This window comes from Liolophura sinensis, chromosome 1 (genome assembly GCF_032854445.1).
Source record: "Liolophura sinensis isolate JHLJ2023 chromosome 1, CUHK_Ljap_v2, whole genome shotgun sequence".
Classification (NCBI taxonomy): domain Eukaryota; kingdom Metazoa; phylum Mollusca; class Polyplacophora; order Chitonida; family Chitonidae; genus Liolophura; species Liolophura sinensis.
This window is the reverse complement of record NC_088295.1, coordinates 4,061,301-4,082,392: the sequence shown is the minus strand read 5'-3', so window position 1 is coordinate 4,082,392 and position 21,092 is coordinate 4,061,301. Positions and strand designations below refer to the sequence as shown.

The window sequence follows — 21,092 nt, the reverse complement described above, 5'->3', positions numbered from 1 at the left end:
GTTGATGTTTCTGTAATATCAAGCGAATATTCATGTTAACCGCGAACAGCCTCGTGCGTCTTATAGCTCTATATTGCGACGCCATCTACCGCTGCTAAAACATTCACAGTCTACTATGCAGCACAGTGACACGTGCGCGAAGAGCATGATGGGAAAAGGCTTGATGTAAACACCGGCGGAACAGGGTACATTGTTTTTCTTTCTGCGATCTGCCATTTTGGCGTGGAAGACACCTTACCATGTCGGCCTTTCAAAACCCAGCGGATATCAACGACGCACAGGCTTTGTTGGCTCTTAAATCAGCGCCAGCGAGTCCAGCAAATGTCAGTGTTAGTGCAGAACCTAAAGGAACGGCCATTGCACGACTGGAAGGGCGAGACTTCAAGTACATGATGCGACAGACCCGCGTCACAATCGGTCGAAATAGCAGCAAAGGCGATGTAGATATCAACATGGGTCATTCGAGTTTCATTTCCCGAGTACATCTGGAGGTTCAGTTTGATCATCCAAATTTCTTTCTGAAATGTAATGGGAAGAATGGTGTGTTTGTTGACGGAACATTTCAGCGGAAAGGGGCGCCCCCTTTACAGCTGCCACGATCGTAAGTTGATAGTCTCTAGCCATTTGCCTGACCACATGTTTATACAGACAGATACCCGACCGGGTCACCTGAACAACGCCAGTCTTGTCCTGACAACCATCGTATTTCGGTGTACGCCATACTGCAGCTCTTGCCCCGTTAGTCTCATCCACACAGACGTTGTTTGTAAGACGTAACTCTGAATTAAATGCAAATGTGTGAATAATTTAGCGGCCACAGAAAACGTGTGCGCATGGCGTTGGGTAAATTACAACAACAACAACAACGGTTGATGATCAATCGCGACTTCCTCGTGTAGAAACCAAAGTATCGGTCATTTGTTAGTTAATAGTAGTACTAATAGTCGACTATGTGTCGAACTTTCGAAACATTACACGTTCGGTTATGTAACAAACACTATTTCATCTTTGTGATGAATGACAAACTTATTGCTGATGTGACAAGGAGGCTTGAGAATACATGTAAAATGTTGGCATATTAAAATATTGGGGGAGGGGAGAAAAGTTAACGGAACTGTAGAAAAAATGTGCATTGCCTTGATTATATTAAGTATGGATCTTGGTGATCCACTTTCCAGGCAGTTGTTCTTTTCACTTGTAAATCTTCACAAAACCAAGGTCTAGAGTTGGCAAATATCAAATTTTTTTCCACAGAGAAATGTGGTGATATGACTGACATACTCTTAAAAGGGATTTTGGTATGATTTGTCTGATGATTTTCATAAGACAACAGTGTGTAGTTGGACTGTGAGATATTGATTTCTAAGCGCTGTGATATTTTCATGTATGGCTTTTAAAATTACTTCATAGATATGTTGATATGTAAAATATGTTGTTTCTTTTCACTGAAAGCATACCATCTTATTTGTAAAATGAAGTCCTTGTAATTTAATTGTCAATGATTCCATTTACTTATGATGTGTTGTCACATAGCAAGGACAAGGTCCACATAGAATGCAACCTCTCAAGACATCAGGAACTCTGCCATTTTTCTTGGCATGTCATTGCTTTGATCCACCGATAGTTGTTTAAAATCTTGATAAGTCATGATTCCAAAGGTGGATTATGAAGGGCATATGAGAGATACAAGTTTTCAGGATTCCTGTGTGGGGGGCTTGCACATATACCGGAAGCAGGGGTAGAAAACGCTCCATTTGCCCAACACACATGTGCGAAAGCCGTGTACTGCCAGGGTTCTAACCCCAAATTCCCACATGTGCTAGCGCCTCCCATGCGGTACTCGGCGGTAGATCCAGGATCAATCCTGGGTCGAGTCACACCTAAGACTTTAAAAGAGGAAGTTGTGGCTTCCTCGCTTGGCTTTCAGCATGGTGGGGATAGTGCAACGACTGGTTGACCAGTATCAGTATAATGGCTCTGGTGGGGCGGCTTACTTGCCTTCAGTAAGTCGTCTCAGTGAAGCAGCACTAGATAAAAGAGCGCTGGAAATCCATCCTGCAGCAAGGAGGTACATTACATACACCCTAAGGATTCCTTCGTCGTCATATGACTGAAAAATTGTTGAGCACGATGTTAAACCCCAATCACTCACTCACTCAGCCATGCGGTACTCGCGAAAACTCGTAGCTCTCCTAGGCCCGTTTGGCATGATAAGCCTGAAATACTGCCAATATGGTGTGAAGCCATAACCATTTATCAAGTAAAACAGAGTGACCTCAATGTACATCTCTGAAAAAAGCGTTGGTTAATGCTGTCTGTTTTTGTACCAAAGATGCAGGCAGTTACGTACAGTGAGTGTCTGAGAGGTTATCTCTATCATAACCAGAACACAAAGTCTGTCTTCAGTCACTAATATAAAACATTGTTGGCTTCTTGATTATTTTCTCTTGCAGTCATCATGGAGAATGCCTTTAAACGACTTGTTGATGTAGTGTTTCTTTGCTGTCTGTATGTTGCAGGTGTATAGTGCGCTTTCCCAGCACAAACATCAAGATCAAGTTTGACTCACTAATAGAAGAGTGGAAGCCTGCCCCTCCCCCACCAGCCCCTGTATCACCCAAGAGGAAACCTGTCCATGTCACCCCCTTGGAGATTAACATCCCCAAGAATGAGGTTTCCTTCAGCAGTCCATGCCCTTCTCCCACAGGAACTATTAGGTACCTTCATCTCTGATGACGCACTCAACAATTGACTAATTTGTATACTGACTTACCGAACGATAAAGGGCATGAGGACATCTTAAAGATATGCATATTACCATATTTACCATATTTGATGAATTGCTAATCCTTGAATTGATCCTAAATGTATAAAATAATGTGACATGGCATGAGGAATAAATTGAATACAAGCCCTTTTGACATTTGTATGTTAATCAGTGACTACCTCATTCATTGTTACCTCTGATTTCTATCACCCCTGCTAAGATGCATTTTTTAATATGTTTTCAGTGCTGCCAACTCTTGTCCGACAAGTCCTCGGGGTGGGATGACCAGATCAAACTTGGTGCCCGATCTTCAGATGGCGGCGATGTACGCTGCAGCGGCCCACAAGAGGGATGAGAAGGACTCCCCTGCATCGGGCAACCCCGACCAGCCAAAAGACGAGTCTAAACCTCCATATTCATACGCACAGCTGATGTGTACAGGCCATCATGTCTGCTACAGACAAGCAAGCTGACACTTAGTGGCATCTATGCTTATATAACCAAAAACTACCCATACTACAGAACGGCTGACAAGGGCTGGCAGGTACAGACTACTTTAGCTACCTTTATTTTTTACCTTTTTAATTCAGGTGTATAAAGTACACTGACTGTCGGCATCCAATAATAGAGAAAGCAGAGGTTAAACAAAATGTTTTTACGTATAAAGCACAGTGGCACAAGGCTGTGAGCATATTAATTACTGCAAATTTACAGATTCATGATATCAGTTATTTCATGCATTGAGCTGAAGTTTTGCATTCTTCTGTTTCATACAGGCGAGCTCTTTGGTAGCCTTGCTACCAAGTCTTAAGTTTGCAGATACAAACATCGCCAACCTCTGTCACAGCCTGGTCAGTGTCAGTGGTGGTCACGATCTGTGTCATTGAATGACTCTGCAGATAGACTACACAGGGGGACATTTCTAATTGCATAAGAAATACCTTTCGCAGTATTTATCACAATAAAAATTAAGCAGCTGCCTGTGAATTCCTGATTTCCACACGGTAGGGATTTGCTGAAATTAACTCTGGGCAGGACTGTGTCAGCTGGAACTGGCTTTGATATAATGATTGACTTTGTGGAAGAATCCTCAGCATGCTGTATATGTTGCTTTTCTTTCAGAACTCAATCCGGCACAACCTGTCACTAAATCGTTATTTCATCAAAGTCCCCCGATCACAGGAGGAGCCTGGGAAGGGTTCCTTTTGGAGGATCGACCCAGCGTCAGAAGCTAAACTTTCAGAACAGGCATTCAGAAGGCGGCGACAGAGAGGGGTACCCTGCTTCAGGACACCCTTTGGGGGACTATCCACAAGGTGAGAGTGAACAGAATATCACAAAGTTAGATTGTCCTACCTCTTAATCATACTGGAATGATGTGTTTGTGACGTGTAGAATTTTATGTCATTTAAATAATATTCCATTTCATACACCAATGGTTGGGTTGAGCATTCAGGGGTCGATATATCAGCAGCTTCGACTCACACAGTTATGTGTGCAGTTTTGTTCTACATGTTATTTGGTGAAAAATTCATTGGCGTGGATCAGGGAAAATCTGGAACATCAGGGAAAATGGAACTTCCTCTTCCAGACACTGGAATATCAGGGAATTTAAAATTTTTAATGGTTTTGTCCAGTAATATCGGGGAATTTGATGTCGGGTCTGCTGAAGCAAGTTTCAAAAGTCAAACAGCTCTAAATTCCTTGATGTTTGCTGTTATGAAATATAAAATTCAAAGACACCGGTGCTCGAAATTCGCTTCATGTTTTTAGTGAAGTGGTGTCGGAAACGCCTGTGTACAACTCTTGCGGGTAACAGCACGGGTTTGGATAGGTTTTACAGCAGTAACCTAAGGGGGATAACTCAGTACTTTACTTCCACACCATCATCGCTGTGTGGTTTGTATCCGTCAGTCAATGAACATCAAACCATGAAGTCACTCTAACTCACAGACGCTCTGGACATTGAAAAAATAGTTTTTCAGAAATCATATGAAGGAAAACTGAGCCTGTAGTACCAAACTACCTGTAACTTTTATACTGACACTTTGCCTTGTACAGTCATAGACAACAGTGTCAACAAGAACAACCAGCATGCATCTAGCAACGAAACATGAGGCTGAGATTTGGTGGTGTCTAAAATCAATCCAGTCCCTACAACTCTTCGGCTGATACAGATACTGACTTGTGGAGTGCTGTTTCTGCTAGTAACTTTTGTTATTGTTGTTCAGGCATCAGTATCTTGTCAGATTTCTTGTAAGTGTTCATTTGGGCCAACATGATCATTACATTAGTAAAAGGTTTACTCATTATTTCTTTTAAATCTGAATTTTTTCTTACCTTTCAATAAAGTTAATGTGATAAAAATAAACTGGTCACTATTTTTTAGCAAATTCTAAATATAAAGTTTGCTATGTATGCGTATCACTATGTGATTTTAATATTTACTGTTAATTTTTTGATTTAAATTTTCTGTTATGGATAAAGCTCTCAGATGGTTTCATTGCCTCATAATTGCAGTGTGAGAAGGAAAAGAATGCATACATGACAATATTTGGTGATGTACAGCATTTCAGGAAAGACCACATGAAAGATCATGAAAGTAGTTTTGTTTGATTAAAGCAAAAACCTAAAGACACAAAACAAATAGATGAATGTTCATGTACAGTTGTGGGAAGGCGACATTCTCACCGCTAGATACTTCCTCTGAATTCATTTAACATGCTAGAGAAGAAGATATTCATGGACCTTGTACTTACATCAGTGCATGTAACTTATTTTATTCTCTTTCCTGTTTGTACCCAAGATGGATCACCATGGATTCTCTGCTGTTCAGCTTCAGTGATAAGAAAGTTAAACAAGTGTTTATAAATCTTGATATATTGTTACTAATAGGACCATTGTGGGGCCTTGGTGACAGTAAGGCTAAGCAGTTTTGATTCTTGTGTGGACACGTGCACAGTGTATTGTTCATCAAGATCATTTGTCTTCCCCTCCAAACCGTGCATGTATTTATCAGTTTGTAATTTGCCAAAGGCTAATGGTTTACTCAGAGCAGCCCAGTTTGCTCCACTCCTAATTACCAGCAGCCTACATTGAGTGAAAATTCATGATTATGGTATCAAACAAGAATCAAAGAAATAAATATGTTTTCTTCATTTGCACTGTCACCTGATGTAGGCCATACCAAGGGTTTTATTTAATATTACTGGTGATGCATGTATTAATGTTACTTGGGCCTTGCTCTCAGTGAAAATAGAACAAAGTCTGTATATTGTTGGCCTGTTTAGCATGACTGTTTAAATATAGCAGCTTTGGTAGAACAGACAGAAACCATAGGCATATGATTTATTGTGTACGATGTTTAGCAATAAACAATAAGAGATATGACTGAAATAATGTTGAAAGCATAGAAAAACCATACACAATCAATCCAAACTTTATTGTTCCATCAACTTGCACTAACAGTCCCACCAAACACCCATTCGACAGTTTGAATTTTACAGGTGAACACCCAGAAATTTTTAATAGAATAGAAAATCATGGAATTTAAAACCCCATTTCTGTATGAACCCTGAATAATAAAGTATGATCATTTTTAGAAAGCTTGCTTATCCTGCTTTAGATTGAAATAGGTTTTAGCCAGGTGCTGTCTTGCCTTTAAGTGGGGGCCTGAGTGCAAGAATGACATGAAATGCTATATGAGTGATGTTACAGCCAATGCAAATTGGGGCTTGTTCATGTAGCGGTGGTTCACTCGGGGCACTCTACCCACTTAATTGGCATGAAATATTCCGTAGTAACAATTCCTTATTAAGTAACAATCAGTTGGTCAAATAATTAAATTTCCTAGGTATTTGTGTGTGTGTTGTGATGAAGCCTACGTTGTGTATATCTTCAGGTCAGCTCCCGCCAGCCCCAGTCATGTGATGGGTACATTCACCCCCGATTGTCTCTCCCGAGAAGGAAGTCCCATACCTGAGAGTGCGGCAGAAGGGGAAACTTCACAGGGCAACAAGTCCGCTCCGGTGATAACGACCGCACCTCATCTGCACTCTGACCCCCGTTTCAGCCAATCAGCACCGGGATCACCATCAGGTGTGTTCATCTACAGGACTTATGCTGCATTCAGTAACCCCTATGAACATCATTCATGCCGTGAAATTGGGTGAAGGAACGAGGTGGAATCATTCAGACAATTTTGCCATTCGCACCTATGAAACAAGATGGAGACAATGGAGGCAGTTTGTGCCTCTGTCCTGCTTGTGTCAAGTAGCTTGTTGTTGTTGTTATTCTACTTCACTGACACCGAGGTCATGCATGGACAGAAGTGGAGAAAGTTTTTAAATTGCTTTAACTCTGAGTACTTTAAGTTTCATGGGCCTGTCTGTGGTCTGCCATCTTTGCAAAACTTCCTGTTAGGGGAAGGCCATAAGTTCAATGCTTTTGTTAACTCGATCCCACTGTTAACTTTCATATCCTTCTGTTAATTTTCAAATTACCGAGTGGTATTCATGAGTCATGTGGTCAAAAGAACGGGATTCACCAGTCCTGAATTTGAAAATACAACTCATAGGCGTGGTACCAAACACAGCAATATTTAAGGCAGAGTAATTTCACCTTAAGAGTTTTCACCTGGTTTGACGTCAAAATAGATTATATGTGGTTTGTTTTGTGAAAAATTAGCCAGAATCCTTGTGGTTTCAATGACAATGTTGATATTATGACACATTGGTAGTCTGCTGCGCCAGGTTGATCAATTTGTCTCCTGTTTGACATTGTTGTCCCTTTGTCACAAAAATAACTCCGCTGTATAAGAATCTTCACAAAATGTCATGGTTTTGGTTTCCATGCATGCTGACAGTAATCTCATCAAACTGTAATAGGAACCCAGATCCTACTGTGCATTTGCTTCATGTTAAGCAACTGTAACTTCTGGCAGAAATTTTACAAAGGCTTTAGGATTCAATGATAATCAGTAATTTGCAGTTTGCAAGTAGTTCAGCTGTAAATATTTTCGTTTCAAAATGCCAAATTTAGGTTGAATAGGCAGATAGGTCTTCTCCTGTCCAAATCACCTTTGTATAATTTCTCTGATCTTGATTTCAGGCTCCAGAGTAATCTCCCCTTTGACTGTGACCTCTGTGAAGCCTCTGGGAGGCGTGGGTTCCCCAGCCCTCCATCACATGCCCACAGTGATCACAAAGCCCAAAATGATCATGTCTCAGCCTGCCCAGGTACTTCTAAATGGCCCCGGCTTAGCAGCACCTGTCACTAATGGAACTCACGCCGAAGGCAAGAAAGAGGTCACCAGTAGTACATCAGGTAAGGTGGTGTGTTATTACACAGCATGTCAGCCATCTTGTTACCTTCACTTACTAGTGTGATCACACCTGACAAAGTTTTTTATGCACTGAGACGACAGTAAGGTTCTAGACAGACAGAAATAAAGTTTAGATGTATTTAGCAGACTTCCAATACCAGTACTACACGTTTGTCCTAAGACTTGGTTGGTTAGTCTGTTTGAAACGTTTACTGACCATATGCTTATGTTAGAGAATTACAGCAACATTGGGCTAGATGGTTCCTTGGTCAATATGTTTGTAATAATTATTCAACTTATATATATGCCCGGCCCTGATAGCACAGATGGTAGAACGTTCGTTACGGGAACGGTAGATCCAGGGGCAATCCTGGGTCGAGTCACACCTGAAACGTTAAAAGAGGAAGTTGTAACTTCCTCTCTTGGTGTTCAGCATAGTGGGGATAGTGTAACGACTGGTTGACCAGTATCTAATGGCTCGGGTGGGGCGGCCTTCGGTAAGGTGTCTCAGTGAAGCAGCACTAGATAAAAGAGCGGTGGAAATCCGTCCTGCAAGAAGGAGGAACAGTACATGCACTCTAAGAACTCCTTTGTCGTCATATGACTGAAAAATTGTTAATTAAGTATGATGCTAAACCCCAAGCACTCACTCACTCACTTATATTTACATAATCAGCCAGACTTCGCTGTTATATATCCCACAGCAGAATGACCTCAGTGTTACACATCCCACAACAGAATGACATCGATGTTACATAGCCTACATCAGAATGACCTCAATGTTACATATCTTACATCAGAATGACCTCAATGTTACATGTCCCACATCAGAATGACCTCAGTGTTACATGTCCCACATCAAAATGACCTCAGTATTACATATCCCACATCAGAATGAGCTCAGTGTTACATATCCCACATCAGAATGAGCTCAGTGTTACTTATCCCACATCAGAATGAGCTCAGTGTTACATATCCCTTATCAGAATGACCTCAGTATTACATATCCGGTGTCAGAATGACCTCAGTGTCACACATCCCACATCAGAATGACATCGATGTTACATAGCCTACATTAGAATGACCTCAATGTTACATATCTTACATCAGAATGACCTCAATGTTATATATCCCACATCAGAATGACCTCAGTGTTATATATCCCACATCAGAATGAGTTCAGTGTTACATATCCGGTGTCAGAATGACCTCAGTGTCACACATCCCACATCAGAATGACCTCAGTGTCACACATCCCACATCAGAATGACCTCAATGTTACATATCTTACATCAGAATGACCTTAATGTTACATGTCCCACATCAGAATGACCTCAGTGTTACATGTCCCACATCAGAATGACTTCAGTATTACATATCCCTTATCAGAATGACCTCAGTGTTACATATCCCACATCAGAATGAGCTCAGTGTTACATATCCGGTGTCAGAATGACCTCAGTGTCACACATCCCACATCAGAATGACCTCAGTGTTATATATCCCACCTCAGAATGACTTCAGTGTCACACATCCCACATCAGAATGACATCGATGTTACATAGCCTACATTAGAATGACCTCAATGTTACATATCTTACATCAGAATGACCTCAATGTTATATATCCCACATCAGAATGACCTCAGTGTTACATGTCCCACATCAGAATGACTTCAGTATTACATATCCCTTATCAGAATGACCTCAGTGTTACATATCCCACATCAGAATGACCTCAGTGTTACATATCCGGTGTCAGAATGACCTCAGTGTCACACATCCCACATCAGAATGACCTCAGTGTTATGTATCCCACCTCAGAATGACTTCAGTGTTACATATCCCACATGAGAATGACCTCAGTGTTACATATCCCACATCAGAATGAGCTCAGTGTTACATATCCGGTGTCAGAATGACCTCAGTGTCACACATCCCACATCAGAATGACCTCAGTGTCACACATCCCACATCAGAATGACCTCAGTGTCACACATCCCACATCAGAATGACCTCAATGTTACATATCTTACATCAGAATGACCTCAATGTTACATGTCCCACATCAGAATGACCTCAGTGTTACATGTCCCACATCAGAATGACTTCAGTATTACATATCCCTTATCAGAATGACCTCAGTGTTACATATCCCACATCAGAATGAGCTCAGTGTTACATATCCGGTGTCAGAATGACCACAGTGTCACACATCCCACATCAGAATGACCTCAGTGTTATATATCCCACCTCAGAATGACTTCAGTGTTACATATCCCACATCAGAATGAGCTCAGTGTTACATATCCGGTGTCAGAATGACCTCAGTGTCACACATCCCACATCAGAATGACCTCAGTGTCACACATCCCACATCAGAATGACCTCAATGTTACATATCTTACATCAGAATGACCTCAATGTTACATGTCCCACATCAGAATGACCTCAGTGTTACATGTCCCACATCAGAATGACTTCAGTATTACATATCCCTTATCAGAATGACCTCAGTGTTACATATCCCACATCAGAATGAGCTCAGTGTTACATATCCGGTGTCAGAATGACCTCAGTGTCACACATCCCACATCAGAATGACCTCAGTGTTATATATCCCACCTCAGAATGACTTCAGTGTTACATATCCCACATGAGAATGACCTCAGTGTTACATATCCCACATCAGAATGAGCTCAGTGTTACATATCCCATGTGAGAATGACCTCAGTGTTACATATCCCATGTGAGAATGACTTCAGTGTTACATATCCCGTGTCAGAATGAGCTCAGTGTTACATGTCCCACATGAGAATGACCTCAGTGTTACGTATTCCATGTTAGAGTGAGTGTTAACCTTGCTAGAATTACCTCAGTGTTACATATTCCATGTCAGAATGACCTCAGTGGTATATATCCCGTGTTAGAATGACCTCAGTATAGTGTCTGATGTTTCAGATCACAAGCCCCAGCACACACTCCTAACCAGTGCCTTGGGTCAACCCATCATGACGGGGAAGTCAGTGACCATCTCACATGTAGTCTCTAACCTGGCTATGTCAGGAAACGCAGGGGTGAAGGGAACAGCTTTGCCTCAGGTAGTGAGCACCCCAGGAGGCCAAACCATGGTTCAGCTGATTCAGCCTGTCTCCCTGGCCCAGGTCACAGCCACCAATCAGCTGACGTCACAGTCAGGCATGGCGGTAAGTAACAGTCATCCTCAACAGGCACCTCAGTCAGGCATGACAATAGGCATAGACACCACAGTCAGGCATGGCGATAAGTCATAGACTCCACCTTCAGGCATGACAGTTAGTCATAGACGCCACAGTCAGACATGGCAGTAACTCATAGACACTCCAGTCATTTATGGCAATAGGTCATGGACGCCTCAATCAGGCATGGTGGTAAGGCCTAGATACCACAGTCAGGCATGACAGTAAGTCAGAGACACCACTGTCCATCATGGCAGTAAGTCATAGACACCATAGTAAGGCATGGCCATACATCATAGGCACCACAGTGTCATGTACACCACAGTCAGGCATGGCAGTAAGTCATAGACACCACAGTCAGGCATGGCCATACATCATAGACACCACTGTCAGTCGTGGCAGTAAGTCATAGACACCACAGTCAGGCATGGCAGTAAATCATAGACTCCACCTAGCCATCTTGTTGTGATAGTTGCCATTTTGTTATGATTGTTGCCATTTTGTTGTAATTGTTGCCAGTTTGTTGGTATTGTTGCCATGTTGTTGCAATAGTTGCTATCTTATTGTTGCAGACTGCTGTGATATCCACAGTTGGATCTGTTGTCCCAACAGAGGGCCGGGTCCTACAGACAACTACACCTATGACTGCCAACATGCTTCCCGCCAACCTAAGCCCCTTCCCCGTCTCTCTGGTACAGGTCAAGCGGTCAGCAAGTCCCGCCAATCTGCAGAAACCTGATGCAGGCGAGTCCGACGCCAAGCGTATCAAAACAGAGGCAGCAGAATGAGTGGGTCAATGCTGAGGTCAGTGAGCCGTGATGTGTGCTGGCCGACCTAGTCTGTCTTCACCTGGTCAGCAGTCAGCGGACTTATGTAGAGATGATTTCCTTCCTGGCCGCTGGGCTGACCTGTAGAGCCTGTTATTGCAGCCCCTCTTAGCTGGCTTCATCAAATCCCTAGTGCTTCAACCCTGTCCCCCAGTGTGTGCTGTCCGGGGGAACCCTGGGGCCAGCCTGGGCTGTGTTAGTGGGACTTGGAGACCCCAGTGATTTTTAATGTGAACAACACTTACATGATGGACAAATGTAGCATTGGAAGTGTGGAGTGAAATGGTCGACTCACGCAGATTGGTACACATATTTAATCGGGTCTCATTCCATAGACTTGTCACTACAAGGGTTCTTTCATGTGTTTTTTTATGTTCATTGTGTGTGAAAATTGATTGGACTTGACAACAAGGGTTGGGGGTCAGATTATTTGCATCTGTTTACAGAAATCAAAATGAAGTGAACTCTCCAACGGGCAAAAAGACACTTGGATCATCTGTAGAGCTATGTACTGTATACAGAAATCCGAGAACAAATTTATTGCCCTTTGCCATACTCTACAATAAGTGTTCTCTGACCTCCTGATGCCTATGATTTCATGCCGCTTAGCACATCATCAAGTTAGTTTACTCCAAGTACAGATAATCCATTCCCCAGCTTGCAGTGCTTAAAGCATAAACTTAGAAAGCCAATTGTTTATTCAGGCTCCAACAGGGAGTAGCAGTAAATGTTGGGTGTTGTAAATAGACTCCTGATTTGCTTTCCTACACATATGAGACTTGTCAATTCAACAGATTTGCGCCTCACATAGTGTATGTCAAGAAAGTTTTTTTTTCAGTTGTAATTTATCAACACGATTAATTAGTATACTGTCATAATCTCTCATTCAAAGCATCATTTAATCTGAATTAGACAGACCCCCTGCCTTCTATCCACCTCCTGTCAGATGAATCTGTTGTGATGTGCCAAGTACAGTAAATGAGCTAAGATATCTGTCCGTCATGCCATACCCCATTCTACCCAGTCTAAACCTACTCAGTGTTTCTATCCCACCCTCTTCCCTGGTGTATCCAGTATCTGTCCGTCATGTTCTACCCAGTCTAAACCTATTCAGTGTTTCTATCCCACCCTCTTCCCTGGTGTATCCAGTATCTGTCCATCATGTTCTACCCCATTCTACCCAGTCTAAACCTATTCAGTGTTCCTATCCCACCCTCTTCCCTGGTGTATCCAGTATCTGTCCGTCATGCCATACCCCATTCTACCCAGTCTAAACCTACTCAATGTTTCTATCCCACCCTCTTCCCTGGTGTATCCAGTATCTGTCCGTCATGTTCTACCCAGTCTAAACCTATTCAGTGTTTCTATCCCACCCTCTTCCCTGGTGTATCCAGTATCTGTCCGTCATGTTCTACCCCATTCTACCCAGTCTAAACCTATTCAGTGTTCCTATCCCACCCTCTTCCCTGGTGTATCCAGTATCTGTCCGTCATGTTCTACCCCATTCTACCCAGTCTAAACCTATTCAGTGTTCCTATCCCACCCTCTTCCCTTGTGTATCCAGTATCTGTCCATCATGTTCTACCCCATTCTACCCAGTCTAAACCTATTCAGTGTTCCTATCCCACCCTCTTCCCTGGTGTATCCAGTATCTGTCCGTCATGTTCTACCCCATTCTACCCAGTCTAAACCTATTCAGTGTTTCTATCCCACCCTCTTCCTTGGTGTATCCAGTATCTGTCCGTCATGTTCTACCCCATTCTACCCAGTCTAAACCTATTCAGTGTTCCTATCCCACCCTCTTCCCTGGTGTATCCAATATCTGGCCTTCATATTCTACCCCATTCTACCCAGTCTAAACCTATTCAGTGTTCCTATCCCACCCTCTTCCCTTGTGTATCCAATATCTGGCCTTCAACTTTTATCATACATGAATAATAGATCTTTGCATACACTGGCAGACGTTTGTAGTAAGATGATGTAATTGTGGTGAATTAAGGAAAACTCAAAGAAAATGAAGTTGTTCACAATTGTAAATATTTTTATGTATATCAAATCCTGCATATCGTGAGTTATTTGATTTCAAACAATGCTTTTTAGGCAGCATTGTACACATTTACAGTGCATGCATATTGTGTGTGTGTGTTGTTGACAGTGCTTATAGACTTTATGTAGTTTGGAAAAGCCATATACAAGTGATGTATATTTTATGCCATTTGCACCAAATGTGCATCCATGTTATATCTGCCAGTGGCAGGTTACAGTTCATGTGTATTGAATGGCATTTGTTGTGTATATGCAATGTGGGAATGCCTTGTGAGATACTGCATAGGTGTTCTATGCAGTACAAGTACACTATTTGATGTCATTTACTGTGCATGTACACTGTATCGGGATGCCATTTGTTATGTACATGTACTGTGTGGGGATACTTTTTGTTATGTACATGTACTGTGGGGATACTTTTTGTTATGTACATGTACTGTGTGGGGATACTTTTTGAGGTACATGTGCTGTACGAAGTGTTCTTTACAGTACAACAACACTGTGTGATGTCATTTAGTGTACTGCAAAGGAATGCTATTTTGGGATTTCATGCAGTGTGTGGAAATGCCTTGAGAGGTACAAAACCTGTACTAGGTGTTATTGACAGTGCAAGCAAACAGTGTGATACCATTTACTGTACATGTGTATGGTATTGGTGTACCCTACAAGGTACACACTGATTTTCACTCTCCGATGTTAACTGTATAGGGTTATTATAGCTTAAGATGATGAAATCATTTTTGTTGCATGTTATAAGAAATTAACATGTGTGATTTTTCTGTGGCTTTTCTGTGTTTTATCTGGTTATTTTGTTGATCTTTTGGCCTCTGTTTTCTGAGGGTTAGCAGTTATGTCTAAGCCAGTGATGTATATAATTATGTAGTTATTCACACATTTTATTTACTGTCTCAACCTGTTTTTATCTTACTGTTTTCAAAAAAGATTCCTCAATATTTATTCTTCTGTGTCTCCTAATTTTGCGTGCTCTCTAGTACCTTAAGTCTTCCACAACTGTTTCCTCCTTATTTCTTGTGGGGATGGCCAGTCAGGATGGAGCATGAACCCACCAAATCCCCTCCAGCAGGATAAGTATGTACTAAGCAGCACCTTAACTTGGGCTGCACAGGAACAGACAACTGATCAGTCCTCTCGTAATATCAAATGCTTTCCTTGTACTTGTTCTTAATTTTCCTTTTTTGCCATCAATGGTTGAAAATTTTCATGTTTTAAATGATCAAGTGATCAAAATGATTTTATTAAACAGATTATTATTCATTGTACGTATTCTGGATTAACTTTCGATTGAACATCATGTTCTTGGTGAATTTTTCCCAATGTTAATCATGTTGCTATTGTGTCTTCCCCGGGCTTCAGAATGTTTCAAGCTTTTTCCCCAGCCTTTACATTGCTAGTGTATCTTCCCCATCCTTTATGATGTTGCTAGTGTATCTTCTCCACCCTTCTCATCAAGTTGCTAGTGTATCTTTTCCACCCTTCATTGTGTTGCCAGTTTGTTGCTAGTGTATTTTCCCCAGCTGTCATCACATTGCTAGATTATCTTCCGTAGCATTCATCATGTTGCCAGTTTGTTGCTAGTGTATCTCTCCCAGCCTTTATCATGTTGCTAGTGTATCTTCCCCTGCATCATCACATTGTTAGTGTATCTTCCTCAGCCTTCATCACATTGCTAGTGTATCTCCTCAGTCTTCATTGCATTGCTAGTGTATCTCCCTCAGCCTTCATCACATTGCTAGTGTATCTCCCTCAGCCTTCATCGCATTGCTAGTGTATCTTCCCCTGCCATCATCACATTGCTAGTGTATCTTCCTCAGCCTTCATCACATTGCTAGTGTATCTCCCTCAGCCTTCATCACATTGCTAGTGTATCTTCCCCAGCCTTTATCATGTTGCTAGTGTATCTTCCCCAGCCTCCATCACATTGCTAGTGTATCTTCCTCAGACTTTATCATGTTGCTAGTGTGTCTTCCCCAGCCTTTATCATTTTGCTAGTGTATCTTCCTCTAGTCTCTGTACATCATATCTCCATGTGTATTGCGCTGTAAATGAGGTTTTCAATGTATCTTTCCCAGTGTTCAGTGTTTCTCAGTGTGGTGAGGACAGCACTGATTTATTGTACCACTCTGAGACTTGTATGTACATAGAACACAATAAAGCTGTCGTTTTGAGCAGTGATGCTCTGTGGACATTGAGAGGAGTGCAGGTTATTGTATCCTAACTTGTTATTTGTAAGTCTAACCTGGATGATGTGTCCAACTCTGATGTTGAATGACTCACAACCTCCACTCTGTATGATGTGGTTTATGTAAATGTGATTATATTGTTTCATAATATGAATCTTTTTGATAAATTCTGATGGGATGTCAGGTGGAAAGCCTTAGTTTGTCCTAAGTAGCATAAGGACAAGCGACAGAGGTCGGTCTGACGATTCACTGGTCATAAAGGTCAAGATACCAGTAAACTTGGTGGGTCTTGAGGCTATGGTCAGTTGTAATATGTGCTAAGCTGTAAACTACATTTTGTACACTAGTGCCTGTAGCCCGTACAGTTCCTGCTCTGTTCAAGCCATAGCCAGATTTGGACTTCCCTTATATACATGTAGTATGGTAAATATTGTTGTCAACTGCGCCTGTTCTCTTCTAGCACTGTCATTGCACTAGCTGCCAGATGTAACGCCTCCCATGTGTATATTTATCATGGTTTGGATCAGTTGCAATCATGCTCTCTCTAAATTCAAATAAGATTTGTCAGTACAAATAAAATATCAGCTTTTTACCAGGTTTTTGCGTTGTATGTTGTTATGTATGCTTTTACCAAAATACTAAGTGTTACAAAGTTTTGAGGGAATGCGAAGATCAAGGGATAGGATGCCCATAAGCCAGTGAATACAGCTGCTTAAGTGGCACCAACTGCTGTTTAACGTTTAAATTTAGGGCCAGAAATAACACCACAATTAAGATAAGACTAACCTTGATCTATGTGCAAGTCAGCTTTGTGATCCTGGAATGTGATCATAAAGAGCGTGTAATGTACTAATATGTGGTGTAGGCCCATTGGTGACCGAGAGATACATGTTGGGGCCATCTGGACTGGACATGAACTGGACAGATGTGGGTCATTGCACTCAGACTCATGAATATGTAAGCATAGAGGTGAACACCAAAAAAAATCACTCCTAAGCGCTTTCAATTACATGTATATTGGGGAGAACAAGAACAGGTGGATATAACCTGAAGACATACGTGCACAAGTTAGGCCCAACAGCCACACAGATTGACAAAGCTGCAACTGAGTGATCCCTCAATTACTTTCCCCGAAGTCCAAATACTTGAACCGAATTTTACCAAAAATATATATTTTTCGTTGTAAAATTCAAAGAGTATATAAAATCCTCATAATCTTGGAATACCATATTGAGTATACCATGCAGGTGCATTAGGCCTATAAAGGTGCATTAATACTAGACTAGGCTTGTGTAGGCCTACATGCCTGTGGATATATAGTCAGTGTAAGAAATAAATTCTTAAATTGGTTGACACAAATCACAACTAGGCTTTGCGAAGTATTTTCTTTAAATTGATGTCTTCCAAGCTGAACTCTCCCAGGCACTTTCGCACGTTGACAAATTCAGGCACATGCTTCGCTTGTTGGTTATCAGTTCTCTCCCATTTAGTCAGCCGCTAGATGTCGCTTTCGAGGTGTCCGGTAACAGCTTAGCAACCATAGCGATGCACTCAAACAAACGTGGTTGCCCATGTCACCGTGCTCATTTCACCGTGTATATATAGTTGGTGCTTTCAGTCAGAGTGAACATCAACTCATACGAGCATAACACCAACAAAAAATGGCAGCTGCAACCACAATGATGTCTCAGGACCACTGTGCTACCCTTGCCAGCCGTGAAATCGCCCCAGAGAGACCGGTAATGAACACCGATTCGGGTTCACGAAACGTCAACATGGAGATGACTTACACAGGCAACACCGGCAATGACATGGGCATTTCTACCAGCGGCTTTCGCTCGGGCAAGTACAACCCGTCAGAATGGGAAGAGAGTAACTACGCAAGATATTACGCTTCATTTGTGGACCGTGACAACGCCGAGAAAGTCCGTCACGAATCTAAGAGAACCACTAAAGAGGCTGAGGCCACATCTAACCGCACACAGGCGGATGTCACCAAAAAACTTGGCGAGAGACTGAAAGACATTGAGTTCTGGAAATTTGAGCTCGAGCGAGAGATTCAGGACGTTATAGCTGAGACAGATTTGTTGTTAGCTCAGAAAAAAAGGCTGGAAAACGCACTACGAGCAACAGAAATCCCTCTGCACATTGCCACAGACAATCTGCACGCAAGGCAGGGGCGACAGGGAGTGGACCTTGTGCAGGATGATGTCGAGCTCTGCTTGTTAAAGGTACTTGTATTACCCGTACATTAACCAGCACCCATTTACATGTACCCTAGTCTTGATCTGATATAGACGTAAGAACAAAGTGTAAGACCTGTCCAGACTGAATTAAAAGCCATACAAACAGGTTTAGCTCAACTTTTTCTTTTAAATATTGACATTGCTAAATACATGAATTAAATTTCTGATCTTAAGACAAAAATTAAAGAAAAAAAAAATGTCATAATGCACAAAAACTGATTCTATAAAGTTACGAACAGTAAACAATGTACCGGTACTGGTTTGCTAAGCAATGTAAGATGGTTGGATATGATTCAAAGATATGGCCCCATGGTTTATAAATATTTTGTTTTTGTTTTGCTTTTAGGAAGTAGAAATAATTAACAACGTGCAGGACTTGTTGAAGAAGTCAATTAGCCAGGCAGAGAAACAGATCAGGTTTGTACAGTAGATTTACATGTAGGCCAAAATATAAACAAAAATGAAACTCCTTTTGGTCAAATGTTGTACTGTAAACTTTATTGTGTGCTAAGGTGTAAGCTTTTGTTGAATGTAACTAATACATGTAAACAGATGCTCAGTATCCACACTTAAAATATATATTCACCTTTTATCTGCAAGAACATGTAGAAGTCCAAACATTTTATATCTCAAGGTAAGATATATCTGTTGCAGGTTAAGCCGAGATGCTAAGCAAAATCTTGAAATGGACTGGAGTGACAAGAAAGAGGCTCATGAAATTGACACAGCATCTGGTGTTCTGAGAAACCCTCACACAAACAAGCAATTCTATGCAGGAGCTGCCAAATTTGAGGAAATGTAAGTTATTAAGGATAATAATGCTACATTTCCCCCCACTCTCCACTCAATACATGTATTCTGTAAAACATACAATAATCGGTATTTGTGTGCTCATAAAACAAACATGGAGTACACAATCACTGCAATGTCAGAAGAAAATCACGTGTTCTGCTTTGATTAAGACCGTCTTTGTAACTCGTTCTCAAGTCTCCCATTATTGTACATTACAACAGTGCCAGTTGATAACCATTGTTTTTGGAGGCCATTATTGAACAATGACCACCATCTACTAGTTACCAAAGCTGATGGTTTGTGTTTTCAGTCAGTCAACTCCAGAATCTTGGGCCCAGTATTCCCATGACAACATTGTACGTGCTGAACATGAGCGTATGGCCTCCATCCAGCTGAGAAGCATGATTGACAACATTCTGGAAGACACTTCACGTGACATGCAGGAGCAGTCCAACATCATCGATGTCGCTCTGCAAAAGAGGATTTCAGAAATGGAGGATGCCAAAACAAAGATGGAGGATAACCTGTCTAAGGTACAAACTGCAACAGTCTGCATACATGTGCAAATCATAAATTCTCATCAGTGTAGATGGCTGGGCACGTGACCATTCAACCTGGGCATAAGGAATTCATTTTATAACATTAATTGATTAATCTTATCAAAGTGTCCCATTTTGTAGCCTACAGAACAAATTTTAGCGTTTCTTTGCATTTGTATAGGTATGTGCAGAAGTTGCACAGATGGAGAAAAACATCTCTGAGTTGAACAAGGCCATACGAGACAAGGAGAGCCCACTGAAGGTGTCCCAGACGCGCCTGGACAACAGGACACACAGGCCTGGGGTGGAGCTATGCAGGGATCCTGTCCAGTACAAGTAAGTCCTCTTCACTAACAGTGTTCCTCTATCACAGATACTTTTATTTAGTGCTTCACGGCATACTAGAGAATGTTTTACTTGTGCCTTGAAAGTTTGAGTTTTCCGTGAAGGAATGGGTCGGAATAACAAAAATCTGGATCACCTGCTCTAAACAGTCACTGGTTCTTGTTACGTAAAAAGTTGTGAAGACCGTATAGTTGATGAAGGTATGAAAAAGGTTGGTGTTGATTTACCTTCAGTGATCTAATCTTCGTTTCTGCCCTTACAGGCTTGTGGGAGAAGTGAACGAAATCTTGCAGACTGTGGATGCGTTGACAGACAAGCTGAACCACGCAGTGAACTCACTCAAGGACCTACAGGACAACCGCATGGCCTTGGAAAAGGACATCTCACGCAAGAAGAAGAGCATATTCATTGATCGCCAACAGTGTGCCACTGTGCGCACACGATACCCATCATCCCTCAAACTCCAGGGTTACCAGTAGGGGAAGCCCATTTGTTTAGTTCTCATAGCTGTGGACATCTTGATTTAGGGTATGCACGTCATTATTAAAAACTAAATCTTAAATCTCATGATTTGTTTTAACGTATGTATGTGGTTGGCTTCTCTGTGATATGGTTTGGGAGATCTTGCCCTTTTATCACAATATTTATTAGGAAAAAAATCTTTGTTATGTACATATCATTCATGAAATGCTTAATAAAAGAAAATCACATGCATCAATTTTGACTTCAGCGGTTTAGTGGACATTTAATAATGTACTTATTTGCCATTACAAAATTACAAGTATCAAA

At 41.6% G+C, this 21,092-nt stretch overlaps 2 protein-coding genes across 2 annotated transcripts; both read left to right on the top strand.

Moving 5' to 3' along the window:
* The first annotated feature begins 222 nt into the window (after window positions 1–222).
* Window positions 223–16,972, top strand: LOC135474965 (forkhead box protein K1-like). The gene is given in 10 exon segments (XM_064754675.1): window positions 223–601; window positions 2,520–2,717; window positions 3,012–3,201; window positions 3,203–3,235; window positions 3,237–3,311; window positions 3,890–4,083; window positions 6,669–6,865; window positions 7,877–8,092; window positions 11,051–11,295; window positions 11,880–16,972. Coding segments are annotated over 10 exon segments (1,926 nt in total). The 5' UTR covers window positions 223–239; the 3' UTR covers window positions 12,096–16,972.
* Window positions 16,973–17,936: 964 nt separating this feature from the next.
* Window positions 17,937–21,027, top strand: LOC135482165 (tektin-4-like). Its single transcript, XM_064762023.1, has 6 exons — window positions 17,937–18,612; window positions 18,974–19,044; window positions 19,282–19,425; window positions 19,730–19,952; window positions 20,140–20,294; window positions 20,566–21,027. Exons 1-6 carry the CDS (start codon window positions 18,043–18,045, stop codon window positions 20,780–20,782), a joined length of 1,380 nt encoding a protein of 459 aa, XP_064618093.1. The 5' UTR covers window positions 17,937–18,042; the 3' UTR covers window positions 20,783–21,027.
* Window positions 21,028–21,092: the final 65 nt, after the last annotated feature.

Coding starts and splice junctions, on each gene's coding strand:
- LOC135482165 (XM_064762023.1), top strand. CDS start 18,043: ATGGCAGCTGCAACCACAATGATGTCTCAGGACCACTGTGCTACCCTT. Junction 19,045..19,281: donor CAGGCAGAGAAACAGATCAG/GTTTGTACAGTA, acceptor TATCTGTTGCAG/GTTAAGCCGAGATGCTAAGC. Junction 20,295..20,565: donor AGGGATCCTGTCCAGTACAA/GTAAGTCCTCTT, acceptor CTGCCCTTACAG/GCTTGTGGGAGAAGTGAACG.